The 19,787-nt window shown below is 38.5% G+C and overlaps 1 protein-coding gene across 2 annotated transcripts; it reads right to left on the reverse strand.

Annotated features, from left to right (window-relative positions):
* Positions 1–1,328: 1,328 nt before the first annotated feature.
* On the reverse strand, positions 1,329–19,787 carry PUM5 (pumilio 5). 2 transcript variants are annotated; one of them, XM_006850861.4, is made up of 11 exons: positions 19,472–19,787; positions 16,093–16,802; positions 14,855–14,915; positions 13,234–14,554; positions 12,993–13,134; positions 12,742–12,849; positions 12,354–12,566; positions 12,152–12,262; positions 10,855–11,049; positions 3,089–3,263; positions 1,329–1,778 (listed from the first exon to the last, which is right to left on the reverse strand). In XM_006850861.4, exons 2-11 carry the CDS (start codon positions 16,753–16,755, stop codon positions 1,756–1,758), a joined length of 3,012 nt encoding a protein of 1,003 aa, XP_006850924.1. In that variant the 5' UTR covers positions 16,756–16,802; positions 19,472–19,787; the 3' UTR covers positions 1,329–1,755. The 2 variants fall into 2 exon arrangements, with proteins under 2 accessions (XP_006850924.1, XP_088704678.1); XM_088848552.1 differs by having other exon boundaries at positions 12,047–12,262.

Here is a 19,787-nt window from a genome sequence, read left to right on the forward strand (position 1 = left end):
TACACTTTCCTTGTGGCCGAGAGAACCTTCATGATAGAATTGGGAAATATTGTTTTAGAGGTCATAATGATCGAAACTTGGGAAGATATCGTTTAAGCGGTCATAATCTCTTGCGAATAAGGGGTCAAATCATTCCAATGAATATTATTGGATTCCCTCTTTAATTTTGGTTTTTAATTTTAGGTGTGGTTTGCATAAAGTTGCTACCTTAAATTATCCAACTAGAAGCGCACCTCCAAATGTTATCATAAGACTAATTTTGGTGTCAAAATTCTTAGAATTGCCTGAAAATCCATTCCCTATAAAATTTTAAATTCTAAAAATAGTTCAAATCAAGAAGATATATAATCATATGAAAATCTTGAAAATAAACTGTTTAGATAATGTATTGCAAATGCACTATTTCTGGGATTCAAAATCTTTTTCTTTTTTATATTCATAAATCTCAATTGAGATGATCAATTTTAAAGTTTTTCAATAGCAAAATAACATTTTCCATTGGATATAAACTTTTTCCTTTAGTTTTTATATTTAGCTCATGTACCTACTTAGAAAACATCTCCAAAAATGCTCCACTTGCCCTTGTTGAGGCAACTCATCTATAGGGCCCCATCTATAGTGCCCATACTTGTTTAGGGTTCTCAACTTTGAACAAGAACGATTTTGGCATTTCTAAAGATATTGTTTGAGAAGGTACCTAGTTGAAATAACAATTAAGAAGTAAACCCCATGGTGTTGATTGTAATCATTTAACCCTCTTAATAATTTCATATAGGGGTTTTGACCCCTGATATTTTAACAGATCACATGACTACTTTTTAAGTTAAGGGTATACTTACCATGAACATTTAGGTTTCAAACAAGATTCGAGCAGCATCTGAAACCATCTAACATCAACAATTGATTGTTTGAGGAGCCACTATCATAATGTTTGAAACCCAATTGCTACTATCGCATATCTTTGCAATTTGGAAATACTCAAATCTTTCATACAATGTCATTAGATCCCATAATCAAAGAAGCATATATTTTTCTGGGGCAGATGTCCCACACAAATCCTCACTATCCTTCCAGATAAACCACAATTTGAACAATCAATTAAAGCAAAATTGGAACCTTGTACTGAACTTTGCAAAACCCATTTTCTAATATTGCAGGAAAAAAAAAGCATTTTCTGAATTTGACTGGAAGTCATGCTATAGAAGCCACAACAAAAATGCAGGATGTTATACACGTTTGGTCTTATTTGAGGCCAACATTAGAGAAAATTCAATCCATGATGAGAAAATTTTGTATTGGTAAAAGACATTTGAGGATTCCCTTTAGTAGATGAGAAGCAAATCTTTCCAATTTTATCACTCTTAACAAGAAAGAAGAACAAGTATTTGTCACCAATCTAAATCTAGCGTGGTCCAATGGCTGACTTAAATGACTTTGTAATATACTATGCACACTATACACCTGAGCATAGAGACTTTTAAGCCTGTACAGAACAATATAACATATAGAAGAAACACAAATAACAAATTCCTAGCTTTACAGATGAAAACTAAGTACAAATGAAATACGAACCTGTACAATTTATAAGTAAAAAAAGAGGCCTCCATGCATCTCCAATAACTCTCCAATAACAGGCCTCGCAATATTTTGCTGCTTTGTTCAACAAGGTATAAGAGTTAATTTCTTACTGCTTGAAGCATTTGCCTTGCCGAAATATTAACTCGGCCATAACGAGAAAAAATTTCCGGTCCCTGTTTATGCTTCCAAACCATGGGATTCTGTTGTCACAAGAACAATAATTACGATTAGTAGCAGCAAACAAAGGAATGCATATGATCAATAAATGTGATAATTTTTGTTTTCTCCAAGACAAGGATGGGAAAATAAAGGGCCAGGACATGGAGGCTAGTTGTTGACAGTGTTTTAAGAACTAGTGATAGACTCCATCAGAACTGTAATATCACAAAATTTTCCCTTTTGAAAAATGGAAGTTATATAAAGCTGTTAGGGGTAGATACCATTTTGGTTTCCCTCATTCCCAAAAGACAAGTAGCCAAAAACATAATATTGTCTGATTGGTTTTTGTTTGTTGCTTGGCATGGTGATTTGAAAGTCATGGACACCGAGTATCAGGGAGGAGTCCCCAAAATCAATGGCAAACTACATTTGAAGTTGATTACAGAAATTGCGATTTTCAGGTACCCAAAAGATCAGATGCTGATATCCACAGAAGTCTATTGGTGAAGATCAACGGTTCTGTATTTTACAGTCTTGAAAATTGTACAAAGGAAAAATTCTACACGACCTTGAAGGATCGAGGGCAAAAGACAATCTGTCTCCCTTCATCTACATGGTAGTGTGGAAGCCCTGGTCAAGGTTTAGAGGGGCAGTCCAAAGACTTTGGGAACAAAAAAAGACAAACGATCTTCTAAATTATACTTGGTAGACGAAATATAACAGTTCTCTTCTTTTTCTTTATATTTCGTTCCCTGGTGGGAGGGAAGAAAGAGAGAGAAGAAGGGGGTGGAAGTGGGGTTGGGGGATGGCATGTCTCAGGTTCTAGTCCTCCAGACAAAAAAAAAGTTTGGATAAGGAAAAGGTATATGTGCAATGGAACCCACAAGGCACAACATTATGGTGGAACTATGGCTTCGTAATAAGCCAGATTGGGTCAAAAGGAACAATTGCATTCTCTAAGAAGCTAGAATGATAGTTTGATATCCTTATGTGGATTTTGTTAAAAAGTGATACTAGAAGTATAAAAAATAATTTCGTTAAAAAGTGATAGTAGAAGTATAAAAAATAATTTTGTTAAAAAGTGATAGTAGAAGTATAAAAAATAATTTTGTTAAAAAGTGATAGTAGAAGTATAAAAAATAATTTTGTTAAAAAGTGATACCAGAAATATCAAGAGACATTACAATGCTGTTAAACATGTCACCAAAAGTGCCATTGAAATGGCCATTACATAGGTGAATCTGGCATGCGATGTTCTCTTTTGATGAAATGAGAAATTGGTAATAATAGAGAAGAAGCCAACATCATAGCTGTAAAAATTGACAATTCCAAACAACAGAAAGTTACATACCTCCAACATATAGAAGTTTCTCTACCCGAGCAACGATGTGTTTCCCATAAGTGTACTTCTTCAAAGCATTCAAATGAACTCTAATACGATCAAGCAGTATTTCTCGTTGTTGATCATTGCATGTTTCAAGTATCTTTTGGACCACATAGTTCGCAAATTGATCCTTCATCATTATCTAGATCAAAAGGCAAGAAAAGAAACATTTCAATGATTCATTCTCCAAGGAACATAACAACAGAGAAACCTTTAGAAGTACTAAATTTGTGACTCAAATCTGTAAAGCTCATGTAACAAATTACAGGAGTATAGACGGTAGATAAAGTGGTTTCAATGCGATCATTATTAAACAAGAATATCAATACGAAGAACATAAAATGGCCAACAAGATCTAGATGTCATCATTAGCCACAGATAAGAGCAACAAATTAAAAAACTGTTTATGATAAAGATATGAATGACAACATCCGCTCCAGCTACAATTCTAGAACCCATGGCCATCCACCACACTGCACACAAGGCCATCCACAATTCTAAAACCCTGACCTCATGGCACATGGGCCATCCACTCCAGGTACAATCCTAAAACCCCTGGCCTAATCTTAAACTTGACCATTTTGCACATTATCCTCCAAAAAATGGGATTTTGGAGACAAGTGGCAAAAGTGTATGGAAGGCTGTATCTCATCATCTTCCTTCTTTGTCCTATGAATGGGTCCCCCGACAACTTCTTCTCTCCCTCCAGAGGCCTTAGGCCGGGTGGCCCTTCCTCTTTGCGATTACGGCTGAAGTTTTCAGTATGTCCTTGTCTAGAGTATTTCAAGCAGGCCTCCTAACTTGTTTCAAATCCTCCACAAATGGCCCAGACATTAGCCACCTTCAATACATAGATGAAGCTTCGGTTTTCTGCAACCCATCCAACGAGGCAGATTCCCTATTCAAGGTTGCAACTCGTATGAAGGTTAATACGGTAAAATCAAAGTTGTTAGGGTTGCAATCACCCAATAATCCCTGGAGCAATTTGCGGCACACCTGACTTTTGGAACAGAGTCATTCCCATTTAATTACATAGGCCCACCAGTTTGCATTTCTACTCAAATCGCTGTTGGACTCTGCCAATGAGAAGTTCCAAAGAAGACTTGCTGCTTGGAAGGGCCCTCACCTCTCCCTTTGGGCGGGGGGTATCATCCTCCTCAATGCCACACTTGCAAATGTGCCAATTTTCTTCCTATCCCTCTTCCATATGCCAGCCAGTGTCGCCAGAATTTTTGAGTCCCTCATGAAACAATTGCTTTCATCCAGTAAGAAATACATCTGGTGGTGTGGGACCTCCCAAAAGAACTCAAAGGTTTAGGTATCCGAGTTCTCAGCAAGACCAACACTGCCCTATGGGGAAAATGGTGGTGGAGATTTTGAAATATTATCCTCACAAACATGGCATAGAAACGTTGCCTAGGTCTTAAACCCTAATTTTCCTTTTTTGTTTAAAAATCACTTGCCACAAATCCAAACTCCGAATTGGGACTTGCCCAAGTCTGACCGGTTGACTTGGGCTCAAGACCCTGGCGAGTCGAATCTAGGGATTTTAAACAGTAATCGCCCATGAATGTTACACGAGGTATCATCTTGAGTTAGAGTAAGCTTGACTTTGAAAATGTGATGGAGATCAAGAACAAGTTGACTCAAAATCTAATTTAAGTTTTTAGTGGTTAAGGTAGATTTTCGGGTTAATTCTTAGGAATTATATTTATTTTAAGAGTTTGGGTTACGTTATGTGTTATTTAGGAAAAAGCTTATCTTTTTTTTTTAAGGGTATCTTTTGTTTTTGTTAGGGAGACTTTAACTTCTAGAAACATAAGTAAGTTTTTTTGTTTGGGTCCAACAGTTGTTTTTAAAAAATAGGAGGTTGGTCTTTGGAGAGGAACGTGGACTGCATGGATTATCCTTTTTGAGATATCTTTATAAGTTATCTTAAGGATAGGAAAAGTGGTTTAGATACTGTAATTATCTTTTTAGATTATAGAAAGAGAAGAGTTTATCATTATGGTCAACATGGATAGGATTAGTAACAGGCTGTTTTTTTTTCTTTTTTTTTCTTTTCTTTTTTCAAGGTAAGTTTTTTTTAGAAAGACAAGGATAGGAGGTTAGAGAAAGGGTTATAAAAAGGGATGGAACATTAGTTTCATTGTAAGGATGATTTTGTTTTAGTGAATGAAAAGAAAAGTTAATGTGTGTGGAGAGAGAGAGAGAGAGAGAGAGAGAGAGAGAGAGAGCTATACTTACCCGGACGGGGTCAATCGGCGATCGGGGAGAGAGAGAGCTTGGCTCTTTGTTCTTCTTTCCGACTTCTCTTGTTGATGGTGCGTGGTGGAGGTCTTGAATCTCCATGTTTGTGCCTACCTGTGATTTTTTCTTCTCAGTTTTTGTTTCTCTCTAAAAACGTAGTTGTATTTGCTGGATGTTGGCTACCAGTGATCTTAGCTACGTTAGGTGGTATCAAAGAGTTGGTTCTTGTGGGATCATCGTATTCGTCGATAAGGTATCATGGCTGATAGACATGGTCGACGGCCGGGTACCAGGAAACGAGCCCATCCAACAAGAACAAGACCTCCAAGACAATGATGTAAAATACTTGAGAAGGCAAGTTGAAGAGTTGACCCAGCGCTTGGCACAAAACCCGACCCCGACACACTATGATAATGGTAGTGAGTCGGAAGCTGATTTCGAGAACCTGTTTTATGCACACGCTCAGCGTAGGGAGCCTCATGTTCAAGAGAGTAGATTGTGGGATTTCAACATTAACGTCGGTCTACTTAAGTTTAATGAAAAACCAGTTGAAGGTGAAGAACAAGTAGGTTTGGATCTTCAATTGGAATCGTCTTTCCTTGATGTCACAGGTGACCCTATCTTTGATGAAGGTCCTATTTTTGATTAAGAACAAGATGAAAGGAAAGAAGTTAGCCTTGAGGCAGCACGAATATCTAATTTCCTCATCAATGGAGAGATTGAGAAGCAAGATGTTGGCTTCAATCCAAAGGAGCTTGAGCCCATGGTGATTTTAGAGGAAGAAAGAAAGAAGTTGAGGAAGAAGGCAATGGGGGGCAGCGACTGTAGAGAACTATTTTCTCTCATCAACGGTGGGGCTAACCTTTACTATGTCCAAATAGAGGATTCTATCCTACAATGCCAGACTACTAACTTTCGGTCCATCAAAATTCTCAACAACTTATATGGGGATATTATCAAGGATATTTTGATCAAGGTCAAGCCCTAAACTCAATGCGCAATATTTGAGTTGGGAGAGACGTTGTCTTCAGAGGAGGATTCATGTTAATCATTTCAAAACTCGAGGGCGAGTTTTCTCAATACTGCAGATCAAGAAAGGGTTGATTCAAAATCTTTTTTTTTTTTTTTTTTGAGATGTGGGTAGATTTATTTTAGGAGTTAGGGATACGTTATATGTTTTTTTAGGAAAACGCATGTCTTCTGTTTTTTTTAGGTATCTTTTGTTTTTGTTAGGAAGACTATCTTTTAGAAAGATAAGTACGTTTTTTTGTTTGGGTCCGTTTTAAAAGAGTTGTTTCAAAAATAGGAAGTCAGACTTTAGATAGGAATGTGGACTGCATGGATTATCCTTTTTGAGATATCTTTCATGAGTTTCATGAGTCATCTTAAGGATAGGAAATATTGGTCTAGATACTAGTAGTTATCTTTTTAGAAAGATCAATAGAAGGTTATAGAAAGAGAAGAACTTACATTATGGTTAACGTGGGTAGGATAAGGGACAGGGGCCGGGGTCGTGGTGGTAGCACCCGCACACCTAGTCACCACATTGTGTTTTCCATTCCCATTGACACCACCCCACTGACATCCTAAAAAAAACTAACTCCTAAACTATTTGAAAACAATGGGTAGGAGCCTGTCTTCCCCACTAAATTACCCAAAAAAATAAAAAAGTGCGTAGGATAAGTAAGAGGCTGTTTTTTTAGCAAACCAATCTTTTAGGAAGATAAATTCTTTTTTTTTTACGGGAAGTTTTTTTTAGAAAGACAAGGATAGGAGGTTAGAGAAAGGGTAATAAAAAGGATGGAATGTCGTAAGGATGATTTTGTTTAGTGAATGAAAAGAAAAGTTAATGTGCAGAGAGAGAGAGTGAGCTTGGCTCTTTGTTCTTCTTTTCATCTTCTCTTGTTGATGGTGGGTGGTGCTCTGGAATCCCCACGTTTGCGCCTACTTCTTGCAATTTTTTCTTCTCAGTTTTTGTTTCTCTATCAAAAAATGCAGCTGTATTTGCTGGTTGTTGGCTGCCGGTGATTTCATTCTGTCAAAATGCCTACGATCACATAGACTGGGGTATGTTGGATCAAAGCCTCAATCTAATGGAGTTTGGGGTGAAGTAGCAAAGATGGATCCAAGGAGACATCTCCTCTACCTGCTTTCCAATTCTAGTGACTGAAAGCTCTTACACCTTCTTCAAGGATTCCTGTGGATTCTGCCAATGAGACCTTGTCTCCCCTCCTGCTCTCCATTATTTCTACAATTTTCGCATGGTCCATCTCAAACTTATTCATCAAAGACTTCTGACTGGCTTCAATACCTCCCACAAGAGGTCTGTCCATTACCCATCTACAAGAAATAGATGATACGCTTATATTTTGTAAGGTCAACCCCCAACAAATTCATAATTTATGGCAATTTTTGAGTTGGGCTTCTGTTTGAAGATAAACATGTCTAAACTCAAATTTGTAGATGTTGCCCAAGCCTCGAAACCCCCTATGAAGAGCTCACTCAGAGGATGGATTTTAATAGCAGATCAATTCCAAAGGACTTCAGGCTCCTCATTTGTGTCAGTATCTATAATGGGATGGAATGATGCGGAAAATTGAAAGGCTAGAAGAATCTAAGTACAGGTTGTTGTCACTAAGGAGGTGGGGGCGCACAGTATGCTCATTAAAGCTACACTTCCTAGCGAATCCAATTCCAAAGGTCCCTGTTTACCATGCAATTCAGAAGTTCGGAAGTTTGATGAAAGATTTCCTGTGGAGCAGTGCTGGGGACTCTCACAAGTTTTGTCTCATCAAACAGGATATTGTCTGCCTTCCCAAACAAGTGGGAGGCCTGGTATTAGGAGACTGATCACCAATGGACTTCATCAACTATAGATATGGTGTCCACCTCCCCCCAACCAAACCCCTGCCCCCTCCGTGAGGGAATCGGGTGCCGGAAGCAATCTGCATGGTAGCAAAGCTCCTTCCACCCCCTCCCCCCCAACCTAAAAGAACAAAAAGAAAAACAAAAAGGCCAAAGAAAAGAGAAGAAACATGCACACACATTCACTTCTTTGCCAAGATGGAAAATTGTATAACTTTTTGGAGGGAGCTTTGGACTGGTAACAACACCCTTGAATCCCTATTCCCATGACCAAGAAGCTGTCATTCAAAATTCTAGCAAGTGGATATGGAACCCCCTGTTTCAAAGAAACCTGAACTTTGCCCCTCTCTCTACAAAGTATTTCCTCCTCAAATCAGAGCTCCAGTAACAGCTCGGGAGGTTTGGTCCATTCTTGCACCAAATCACTGCCCGATGTCGAAAGCAGACAAGCATCAGTCTACCGAGAATGGGGTCCAGGCAGTAGTCAGGGTGGTGGGTGACACAACGTGATGTCTAGACTTAGAGTTCTCTCTCTCTCTAAATGTATATATATATATATATTGTCCCACGTTAAAATAAAGAAAATAATGAAACAAATAAATTCGGTCAATCACCCCTTGATCCATTATAAAGTTGCCTTACTCATCCAGTACTCTTTCCTTTACCTGGTTCAGGCTGTTTTGGGTGAGTCACCCCCTACTGAAATGCTACTTCAATACTTTCTTTCTCAGTCTTTCTCTTCAATGGGGCTTCCTTCCTTGGCAATGCACTGTGTTTACAATACTCTGGGTTGTTTGGCTGGAAAGTTAAATGAAGATCTTCCATGGTCCAGAACTCGGATTAACCACATTTATCAACTGCATCAGGTCCATAATCTCCTCTTGGGCTTTATCTTACAGGGAGTTATTATGTTTTCATCCTCAACCTGCCTAGCCAATGGAACATAATTATTTGCGCTAAAACCACAGATATAGGCAGATCCTTGCTCTTGATTCCACTTGCTCATAACATGATCAAACTAAAACTGGACACATGCTTGCTGGGCAACCCTGGCCCATCTGGTGTGGGTGGAATCTTCAGAAACCACCTCAGTGACTCCCTTCTCAACACCTATTCTGGTCCAGTTGCTTTAGTGGATTCAATTATGGCTGAGACTTGCTCTCCTCACTCGTCTTAAAGAGTCTACAACTATGGCTGGGACCTGCAACTGCTCACTGGACGACACTCCCTACATGTCATAGGGTGGGCCAACAGAGGGTTCCCCTACTCTTGGAGAGTAAAGCATCTCTTCGACAACATTTTTCACCTTTGCCCACACCCACAGACGGGTAAAAGCCATAGGTGATTCACTAGCCAAAAATGGAGTTCAGTCTCCTTCCTGCTCTAAAATCGAGGATCTCAACTCTCCACCCTAGGAGTCCCTTTCTTTCTCCCTCTCCAATAGGATAAAAAATCTCAATTTTTGTATAGAAACTAAGCATGACAAATTTTTTAGCCTCAAAGTTATATTTTTTAATCTACTTCATTTGCACAGTGTCGCACAGACACTTATTTTGAATATATTAATTTGTTTCCTTTCGTAAAAAATTAAAAGGTTATGGACCCTATAGATAATAAATCAGCTTCTTGAGGCCAATTCATTTTGGATATAGCTGCCTTTGTGTATGTGTGCATCTCAGAGAGAGAGAGATAGGGCGAGAGAGAGGGAGGGAGGGATAATGAATCAGCTACTTGAGGCCGACTCATTTTGGATATCAAAATTCTGGGAAGTGAATGTAGTTGCCTGTGTGTATGTGTGCATCTCAGAGAGAGAGAGAGAGAGAGAGAGAGAGAGAGAGAGAGAGAGAGGGAAGAAGGGAGGGAGGGAGGGATAATGAATCAGCTACTTGAGGCTGACTCATTTTGGATATCAAAATGATGGGAAGCGAATGTGATTGCCTGTGTGTATGTATGCATCTGACGGAGGGAGGGACGGGGGATTGGGTGGGGTAGAAATTCCTTGATCAAAGATGCACATCCAGATAAGAGAATAGGATGGAACCATGAGAAAAAACACCCCACCAAACTCATCCATGTAAACCAGCACCACTGCCAATGCCTATGAAAATCCAAAAATCCAATACGACATTGCTTCCATAGTCTCCATACACCTGCAGAAACTCAGATTCCATATGAGCTTACCATAGATCATGCTCTCTCCCACCCAACTCCTGTATGCCCCAGCCACCAAGCACACACTCCTGGCACTGCACAAGCCCCTATTAATCTAGATACCATCTAAGTGATGTTCTAGTGGAGCAAAATATGATCCCAAATATTCTGGAGAGAGCATATAACAGGAAAGATTTTGGCCTCTGAAGGATTCTTTGCCCATATAATAGCCACGAAAACAACATTAAATATTTAAAGCGAATTAGGAACTAGGAAGAAAGAACTAAAAGCCTCAATACACGGAATTGCCATCTATACTGCTCAGATTATGAAAGAACAAAGGAAAAAATACTGATCATGTGAAATTGAGGATAGAACCAACCAAGATATTCCAGCATAACATGATATATTTTCATGGTCATATTCAAATATAGTAAATCTAATAAATTTTAGAAATCCACACATACCAGTAAATTATCATTTCCCTCAGTATGTCCAACTATTTCATCAATTAAATGGTCACGTTCTGCAGGATCACTGTATTCCAAACATTTCTCGATGACATTGGATGCAAACTTATGTTGGCTCATCTGTACGACCTGCCCGTTCAATTTGCTAATAATTTGACTTCTTTCATGAGGTGTACCCTTCTCTAATACATGCTGTAAACAGTAGATCATGTTAGAAAATAAATTCGGGAAAAATAAAATCATCACTCAGTTCCATCAGAATGACAATATTGAAACCCAACCTCCTGTGGAAGAGGCAGTACTTGGGAAAAGTGAAGGCTCATTGTAAAATACATCAATTATAAACTCCAAAAAGATAATAAATATGACCTCACATAAAGCAGTATAGATGATATTCATCTGAATGATATTTGTACAGAGCCAAATACTGTTTTCACGTCAAGTTTCGAGTAGATTCCAATTATTAACTTTTGATCACTACCTCTCATTTTTCTTTTTTTGATTTCTTTCTTTCCAGGATTCATAGTACATATGTCCCACAACCAGAATGCCTTTGGGGAGGGAGAAATTTGTTGATCCGGGAACGGCTAAAGAGGTGAGAGAATTAAGGATAGCTACCAAAAAGACTAATCCATAATCAAGGTCAAGAAAAAAGAGGAGCTAAATGTTCTGATCTTTATTATGACACATCTGGAGCTCTTGGAATACAAAGGTTACCATAGCTGTAGAATTAGGTTAAAGATGTTTTAAGAATGCAATGTTCATAGATCACTCCAATTATTTTAAGATAAGAGTTAGCCCAACTGTAGTAATTTATAGGGTGACAGTAAGAAAACCACCACAAACAACTGATATACCATTCCGGATGATCAACAGACATGTCTGGCTTAAGACATCACAAATATGCCTGAATACTTAGCCTTAGTACTTGTCTTCACGTAACCGACCCCAAATAGTTGGGATAAGGCTCGGATGATGATGATGACAATGATGACTTGTCTTCATGTCTTTCAAGTTGCCCAAATTTATGTTAATGCTCAGTCAACTTACCTCATCAATAAAGCGTGAGTAGTTTTTATTTGGGAATTGGGATTGCAAAATTATATAACAAGACAGGAATGACCCAAAAAACCTTTGCAAGTCTGAATATGACAACAGTAAGAAAGCAACAAGAAAAACAAGACAAAACCTGGGTGACATAGTTGCCATATTGATCATGTGCAAGCACACAGATAAACTCCAGAATCTCATCCACGACAATAGTAAGAAAGCAACAAGAGAAACAAGACATAACCTGGGTAACATAGTTGCCATATTGATCATGTGCAAGCACACAAACAGACTCCAGAATCTCATCCACTATACACTGAGTTTGCTGTTCATTTGTACAGTGCTCCAGAACTCTCTGTCCAGAACATAAACATGATATCAGATGTTGATATAAAACAAAAAAGATTTAAACTTCCAAGTATACTCTTTCCTGCACATCATCTTACCTGGATAACACGGCAACCGTAAGGATGTGTTGAAAGAGTTACAACTTGACCTCGAAAAGCTGATATAATGAACTCGATTTTCTCTGTGGGCACACATTCAATGCATTTCTGAATCACATGGTTTCCATTTTGGTCACGCACACATCGAATAACATGCCCATCGAGTTCTTGGACAAGCTGAGTTTTCTGGTCCAGATCAACTACTTCGAGGGCCTATGTAGAATTCCGATGCCAAAGAAGAGAAAATGATTACAAGCATTATTTCAAGCAAACAATAATTCGCTGACAGGTGAGAGCAGTAATGTCAGAGTAAGGAATTCTTAATATAACTTTTCTATAACAAGCACTATATACTTTGTTATCTCAACTGAACACAAGGTTATAATACCTTTTGAATAACACGACAACCATACATCTGAAGACTCAATGTAAGAACCTGGCCTACAAGCTGGTCTGCAAGTTTTCTCCTTTGCTCAGAGCTCCCATGCTCAAAAAACTGCAAAAAGGAAAAATTCCACAGAGATCCAGTAAGATCCGAAGAGAGGAGTAAATCTACTAGAACCTTATTTTCCTCAAAAATACTAGAAGGGTCTAAAGGCAAGGTAGAGAGGATATAATCCCTTCCTACAAGTAAAATACCTTTTGAATAACATAGTTTCCAAACACATCTGTCATTAATGACGAAGCATGTGGAAGGACCTCTTGAAAGACAGACTCCTTTTCCTCAGGACTGCAGGTTTCTAATTTCTGTTGAATAAACCGACTCCCATGTTGATCAGCACTGATTCCAGGCATAAAACGAAATGATTTTGTCATGAACCGGGAAACAGAATAGGAAGGAAATATATAGCGGGGCAGAAAGAATGAAAGAGAAGCTTGCCTGAACTCAACAATATGCCCAGTAATTTCAGGTAACTCTCTGCGAGCTTTACTGGATTTTAGCTCTTCAAGAAAAGAAAAAGCCTTTTGGTCATCAAGCTTTTCATTGATTCGGGACCCTTGCCATCCAGAATATGATCCTGCAGTTCTGTTAGTGCCCAATGGAAACCTGAAATTCTCATTGCTCCTTCCTGGAATGCTCGTCACAGCCATTGGTGAACCTGGATATACAGGACTTGCAAGGGGGGATGTTGGATAGTGCATTAAGAGGCTCATGTTTGGTGGACTTCCATAATAACTTGGACTGGAGAAGCCCCCTTTTCTTGGGCTCATGGCACCACCAAGGGCTCCACTTCTTAGAAACTGGGATTTTTGACTTTGAGATTCAAAGACATCTCTTTGGCTTCCAAAACCACCTCCTCTACCAACATTAGGATCATACTGAGCTCCAAAACTATAAGCATCCTCAGAAGGATGTTGTAAATAGTGCATATAATGAGGATCGGGAAAAGAGGATGGCAAAGCTACACCAAGCGGTCCATTAAACTTGTATATATCAGATCCAGGTGACCCATTTCCACCAGTCGATGCACTAGCAGAGGGAACATTAAAGGTTGTACTTCCAGAATTATCGAAGGCCATAGGAATAGCACCATGAGAAGGATATCCAGCCATAACTGGAGGTATAAGAGCAGCATTAAAAGCATATGCACCGAGACCATATTGGGGAGCATATATACTTGGCTGTAAGTTGTGATACAAGGGATTTCCAGATGCCATATAAGCTGATGCAGCTGCATACAAATGAGGAGTAACCCCACCAGATTGAACAACGGGCTGGACCTCAACTGTGGGTGCCATATTGGGAGAGGAGAAATTGGTCTGGCCTTGGAAAGACTGATCAAAACCACTGAACTGCCTGTGCAATCCTTGGGAGAGTGGTGGCAATGGTGTAGCTTGGCCTTGCGATATGGGAGCATGGGTTCGCTGCTGATGCATGCGACGTTGCTGCAAATTGCTCTGTTGAGGCTGTCGCCTCTCTTGATGCCTTTTAAGGTTCTCGGTTTTGTGGGTCTCAGATAGATTGAGCCCTTTGAGTGCAGCTTCCATGCCAGTGACATCAGAATCAGCCCTAGAACAAACCAAGGGAGCATCTTCAAAATGAGCACTTCCAGTGCTTAATTCACTGACTAAACCAGTAAATTCACTTGTTGAATCCCCTTGAAGCCCTGCTTGGGAAGTCATAACCGTGATATCAGGAGATGGGGAAGGTTCACTACTCGGTGCAGAACCAACAGCATGTGCACCAAGAGAAGGTGAACCTGCATGAAAGCCAACGATTGCGTTCGATTTTAGAAGCTGAGTTGGAGCAATTGAAGAGAGCATACCATAATTGAATGAAGCATGAGATACAATATTCCAAAGGGGCATCCACTGTCTGTTCCTGATGATGGACACAAGAGATTAACAGTAGTGAGGCCCACTGTCACCGTCACCTCGATACAGTCAAAATGCACAATGGGTGCCTCTTTGGAGTACCATATACCATTCACCACTGAATCATGTCATTTTTTTGCACGAGAGTATAATGTAAAGGTTACAGCTGCTGTCTACAAGGCTACCTTCCTCATTAGCTGAACGGGATTGATTGTAAACAGGTGACGGGGTACGAGGAAAATCTTCCTACAAGACCAAAAGGAGCACCAAGTCAAAACAGATGATTACAATTGCATACACGAAAGAAAAAAAACTTTCATGAGAAAGAAATTGGCACCAATGACATTTTTATATGAACCAACATGTTTCATATGAAAAAGCCCAAGAGATAACATAGAATAGTCAAGAAATTCGAGCAGCACCACATGCACACACCTACACAGAGATATACCTACATGGTTAATTGCATAATATTTTGCTTCTTTCCTACATAGTTAACTGCATAACGTATTTTGCTTCTTTGCTCATAAAAATTGATGCACATGTATATTTGCTATATAAACTGAGTCTGTAGAAAAGAGTATCATAATTGCCAAAAGGAACAACTGTCAAGGATGTTTTTGTCAAAATATCTTTGGTTAGACAAGGCAGACGAATTCTGAGGTAGAAATAGTAACCCATACAAGTATCTTTGCTATAGTAATTGAGGTTTTACAGAACAGACCCCTAGCCACCAAAGATGTTTTTGTCACATACCATCTTTTGTTAAAGGAGGCATATATAAATGCAGAATCAGTGCCCCACTCTCTTGATCATGATCCAAGTTAACAATTAATCATTTAGCTATAAAGACAACATGAAAAGCTTAAAAAGGCCACTACAGCTGTTAAGGCACAATCCAATAAATAAAAATCAGCTGATGATCCCCCTAGGTGGAACTGCAGTTCAGGCAGAAGCAGATGAAGAACCTGGCAATGAATGTTCAGGGACATAATGAGAAACAAAAGGCTACCAGTAATGATGTTCTATAAGTTTCCACCAACCGTTCAGGTATGCACAGAGCTGTTCATGATCAGCTTCTCAGAATATTGGAAAAATTTTCAGGAATATATAAATGTCAGGAATCCCAGTCTTGGAAAGGTGTAGTTTTGAAACAAGTGATATTTTGGAAAAATATATGAACCAATTCTGTGGCGATAATCTAAGTCATTAGTGTTTTGAGTAGTTCTCCCTCACCCAAAAAGGCAATGAGTACAAGGAATGGTTATGTTGCAAGTTTACTTGAATAACTATGAGGCAAAATTCTTGTAGTTCCCGGACCAAATAATTATGCATATTAAAACAACACAAAGACGCCACCAACAGGCCCTTGAAATAAAATTTTCACCAGGATCATGCTCACAGCACGTAATCGCGTTCTTACCTGAATCAAGTCTACCAGACTTTTATGGCGAGCACCTAATGAATTCACATATTGTTCTGAGAAAAACTCGCTACTGCTTCCTGTCCAATCACTTGGTATCTGTCGAACCAGGTTCCCAACAGGCGATCTATCCTCTTCAGATTCTTCTTCATGGGTAGGAAGTACTCCACGAGAATTACGTAGTGACACGTTACTACTATCATCAAAAGACATCAATCTCCTATTATCTCTAAAACCACCAAGATGGTGAGCAAGCCGCCTTTTATCCCCCGACATAAGAGGTGGAGGAAGCCTTGGATTAAGATTAATATTGGAGGCATAGTAATCTGAGTAAGCAGGATTGGATCGAAGTTGCTCCTCTGAATCATAGTTTTGGAGTGCATCGTTGGAAGCACCCCAGCCCACCTCTGTATTAGAACTTTGTGAATGCCAGAGGCTTCCAATTGCTGCAAATGAACCTTCCATACTTGGAGGTGCACTTCCACTTCGATTTGGGACATCATCCTTCCCATTTCCAGGGTATCGATTACCTTTCAAGACCAAACCCAACTCTTGGGCTGCTAGACTGTTCGGAGGGGAAGTAGCCAATGAAGTGTCCTTATTAGGAAGCCATTTTTTCTCTCTGCCACTTCCCACCAATATCATTGGATTCTCAGTTGCCATTATACTTGCAGAATTATTCCTTTGGGAAACCAGTCTTCATGTTTCTCCTGAAAATAAAAACATTGCAAAGAAAGCAAGCATCCTATTATATCTCAAAATCCAATATTAGCAGCTCAAAAGTTGAACAGAAAAAGATGAAATAGTCTCATAAGAAAAATCAACTCTAAATGATTAAGGCTATCAAAATATGGTTGCTCATACAGCAATAAGATCTGCAAGCACTGTAATGTGGACATCAGTGTTGTCACAAAGAAGAAGACGAAAAACAGTCACTCTGCCCCACTCAGCTGAGATAATATTGCTCTAAGACATGCACAGGGATGACAAACTAACAAAATAAACATCAAAAGATAAGACCTAAGCGCGTTTCCATATAAATAGTTTATAATAGTTTTTCAGCTTTCTATTCTTTTGGTAAGGAATTATGACATACCAGAGTCATTTCTGGGGAGCACTACAGACATTCTCATCGAAAAAGATGCCTAATGGCAGTATAACTACCTTTCAAGCCAACAGACCTAATGCAGCTAACAGTAGCAAGAAAAACAAAGTGGCCTTAGGGATACATGAATTGGTTTGATTGGTTACGGCGTCAACAATTGCAACACTACCTCCCAGGTTCGAATATCAAGCTGATCTACCCAAAAAAGAAAGTGGCCTTCTATAGGATTTTAAGAATACCTATACTTATGATACTTATGATACTGGTCTTCTCTCAGCTACACCACCATTCAGATGTTAGAGATAAGTTTCTTTGCATGCATAGCTAATATTTCAATAATTTGTGGGAAAATTTATGCAAATTTTAATACATCATACCTGCCTGAAACTTTGATACATAGATCTCAATGTTGCCAACATTTTTTCTCTCACTATTTTTCAAAGGTAATTTCTATTACTAATAAAGGAAGACTACGAAAATGTCTTGCGAGGCAGATACATGGCCTACAAGTATTGAGAAATCACAAACAAGGACTTGAATATTTTTTTAATTCTCAAAAAGATCTTATCATATCAGGGCAAAAGAAAATAGTTAGTAATATTGGTTAATACCCCCTACGCTAATCATAGAGAAAATGATAATACTACATTAAGTAATATGCTTTACATAATTGAACTAGACGAGGCAATCACCATAGTCAGCAAGGCACACAGAGACCATTTTTTAACAGAAATTATTATTTATACAATTTCAAAACCACCATTCAAAAAAGTCAATGAAATCAAATAATTTATCAAACAGTCTAAACCAGTGAGAAAAAAATTGAGTTTGGGTCAGAAAATCCACCAAGTCAACTCAACCAGTCAGCCACCTTGTAGTATAAATAAAACAATTCAAAAGTACTTGAGTTGTTAGTCATATATATTGTTTTGTGTTATGTTGTTGCCTATATGACACTTGGCAAAGGGGTAAAAACACGGACTGCTAGCATGAGACTATGCATACCTGGTTGCAAACAATCAGCACCTCACAAATATTAAAAAAATTTCAAATTTTTTTTTGCAGAACTTGACAAGCTCGTCAGAGTTTTTCGGGACTATAATTCAGCTCAGTGAGTCAACTTGGTATGGGGAGTTACTGAGTTTTCCACTGGTCTAAAGTTTCATAATATAGAGGAGCCATGTTTAGTCAACCAAACATACCATTGCCAAGAACCAGCAATTTCACACTTCTCTCAAACAGGTAAATATAAAAAAAAAGAAAAAAGAAAAAAAGACGAGGAATTTCCATCTGAACTAGCAGTGCAATGTCTTAATATGAAAATGAACCAAAACTGTCAATTATCAAAAAAAAAAAAAAAAAAAAAAAAAAAAAGAGGAAGAAAGAAAGAAAGACTCAAGAATATTTCTGACATTGTTGCCATAGAAATTACTGTCACAATTCCTTTCATCTAATTAATAATGATTTCAATGAGTATCAAACTCTACGGCATCAAGGACGATGGGAGAAAAAAGAATGAATTCCACTGCTTACAGAATAAAGAATAAAGTCAAAATTAGTAGAAATGTCGAGCCAAAATCACAACTACATGTCAAAACAATTCAAATATTGTACAAGACTACAAGTGAAACTCATATACTATCAAAAGAAAAAACTAAATTCCCCATTTGAACAAGAGTAACCACAGACTTCATATACATAATCATCAAAATTCGCATTCCTTCGATTACAATCTCAATTGCAACCAATAAACAAGCTCCATATTATTTAAACCTAAACCAACAGGCAAGCAAAATAACCGAAAACAAAAGACAACAATTTCATGTGGAAAATACTGCTTCAAATTTCACAAGTTCATGGTGAACGTTATCAAACAAACTAGAACCAATTTTCTTTTGAAAAAAATAATCAGAAATCAGAGTATCCTCCATTACATCCAAATGAACTGATATGCAGATTCCTTGCCAATAAATGCCCTCGAATAAGAGCTTGAAACTTAATTCAAACCCAGAACCACAACTTAGTTCAAACAAGCACTTTTACAACAAAAAATACATAAGTTTAAACTCTAAAGATCAAACCCTAACTGCTATTCTGTCAAAACTAAGCTCACACAACAACTCTCCCTCATCGCAATACATGATAGGCGAACTACTGAGATTTCCAGAAAAATTAAAACAAATATCCCACCATATATAGCAAAATACGCTTCAAAAAAACGAAATTCAAAGTAAAAAAAGCCATTATAGTGAGAAATAAAAGACTGAAACTTACAGATGATTACGAAACTCTGGGGCGGCTCGGAGAGAGCAATAAAGGGGAATTGGAGACTTGCCGGGCCTTTTTATCTAAGGCGGGCGAGAAGTCTTGAGAGAGAAAGTCCGATATTTGGAGAAGCACGGTGATGGAGGAGAGAGAAAATCGCCATTAAAAATAGTTGCAGGGCTTGGCGCTGTAGAGAGAGAAAGCAGAGGAAAAAGCACAATCAAATGGGAGGGTTCAGAGGTCTCGTAAAACGAAGCAGAGAGAGAGAGAGAGAGAGAAAGGTCGTGTTCTTGACCCTTCTGATCAAAATACTAATTAGGTATTC

The sequence above is a fragment of the Amborella trichopoda genome, chromosome 1 (genome assembly GCF_054954075.1).
Source record: "Amborella trichopoda isolate Santa Cruz 75 chromosome 1, AtrichopodaSantaCruz75HAP2 v2.0, whole genome shotgun sequence".
NCBI classification, from domain to species: domain Eukaryota; kingdom Viridiplantae; phylum Streptophyta; class Magnoliopsida; order Amborellales; family Amborellaceae; genus Amborella; species Amborella trichopoda.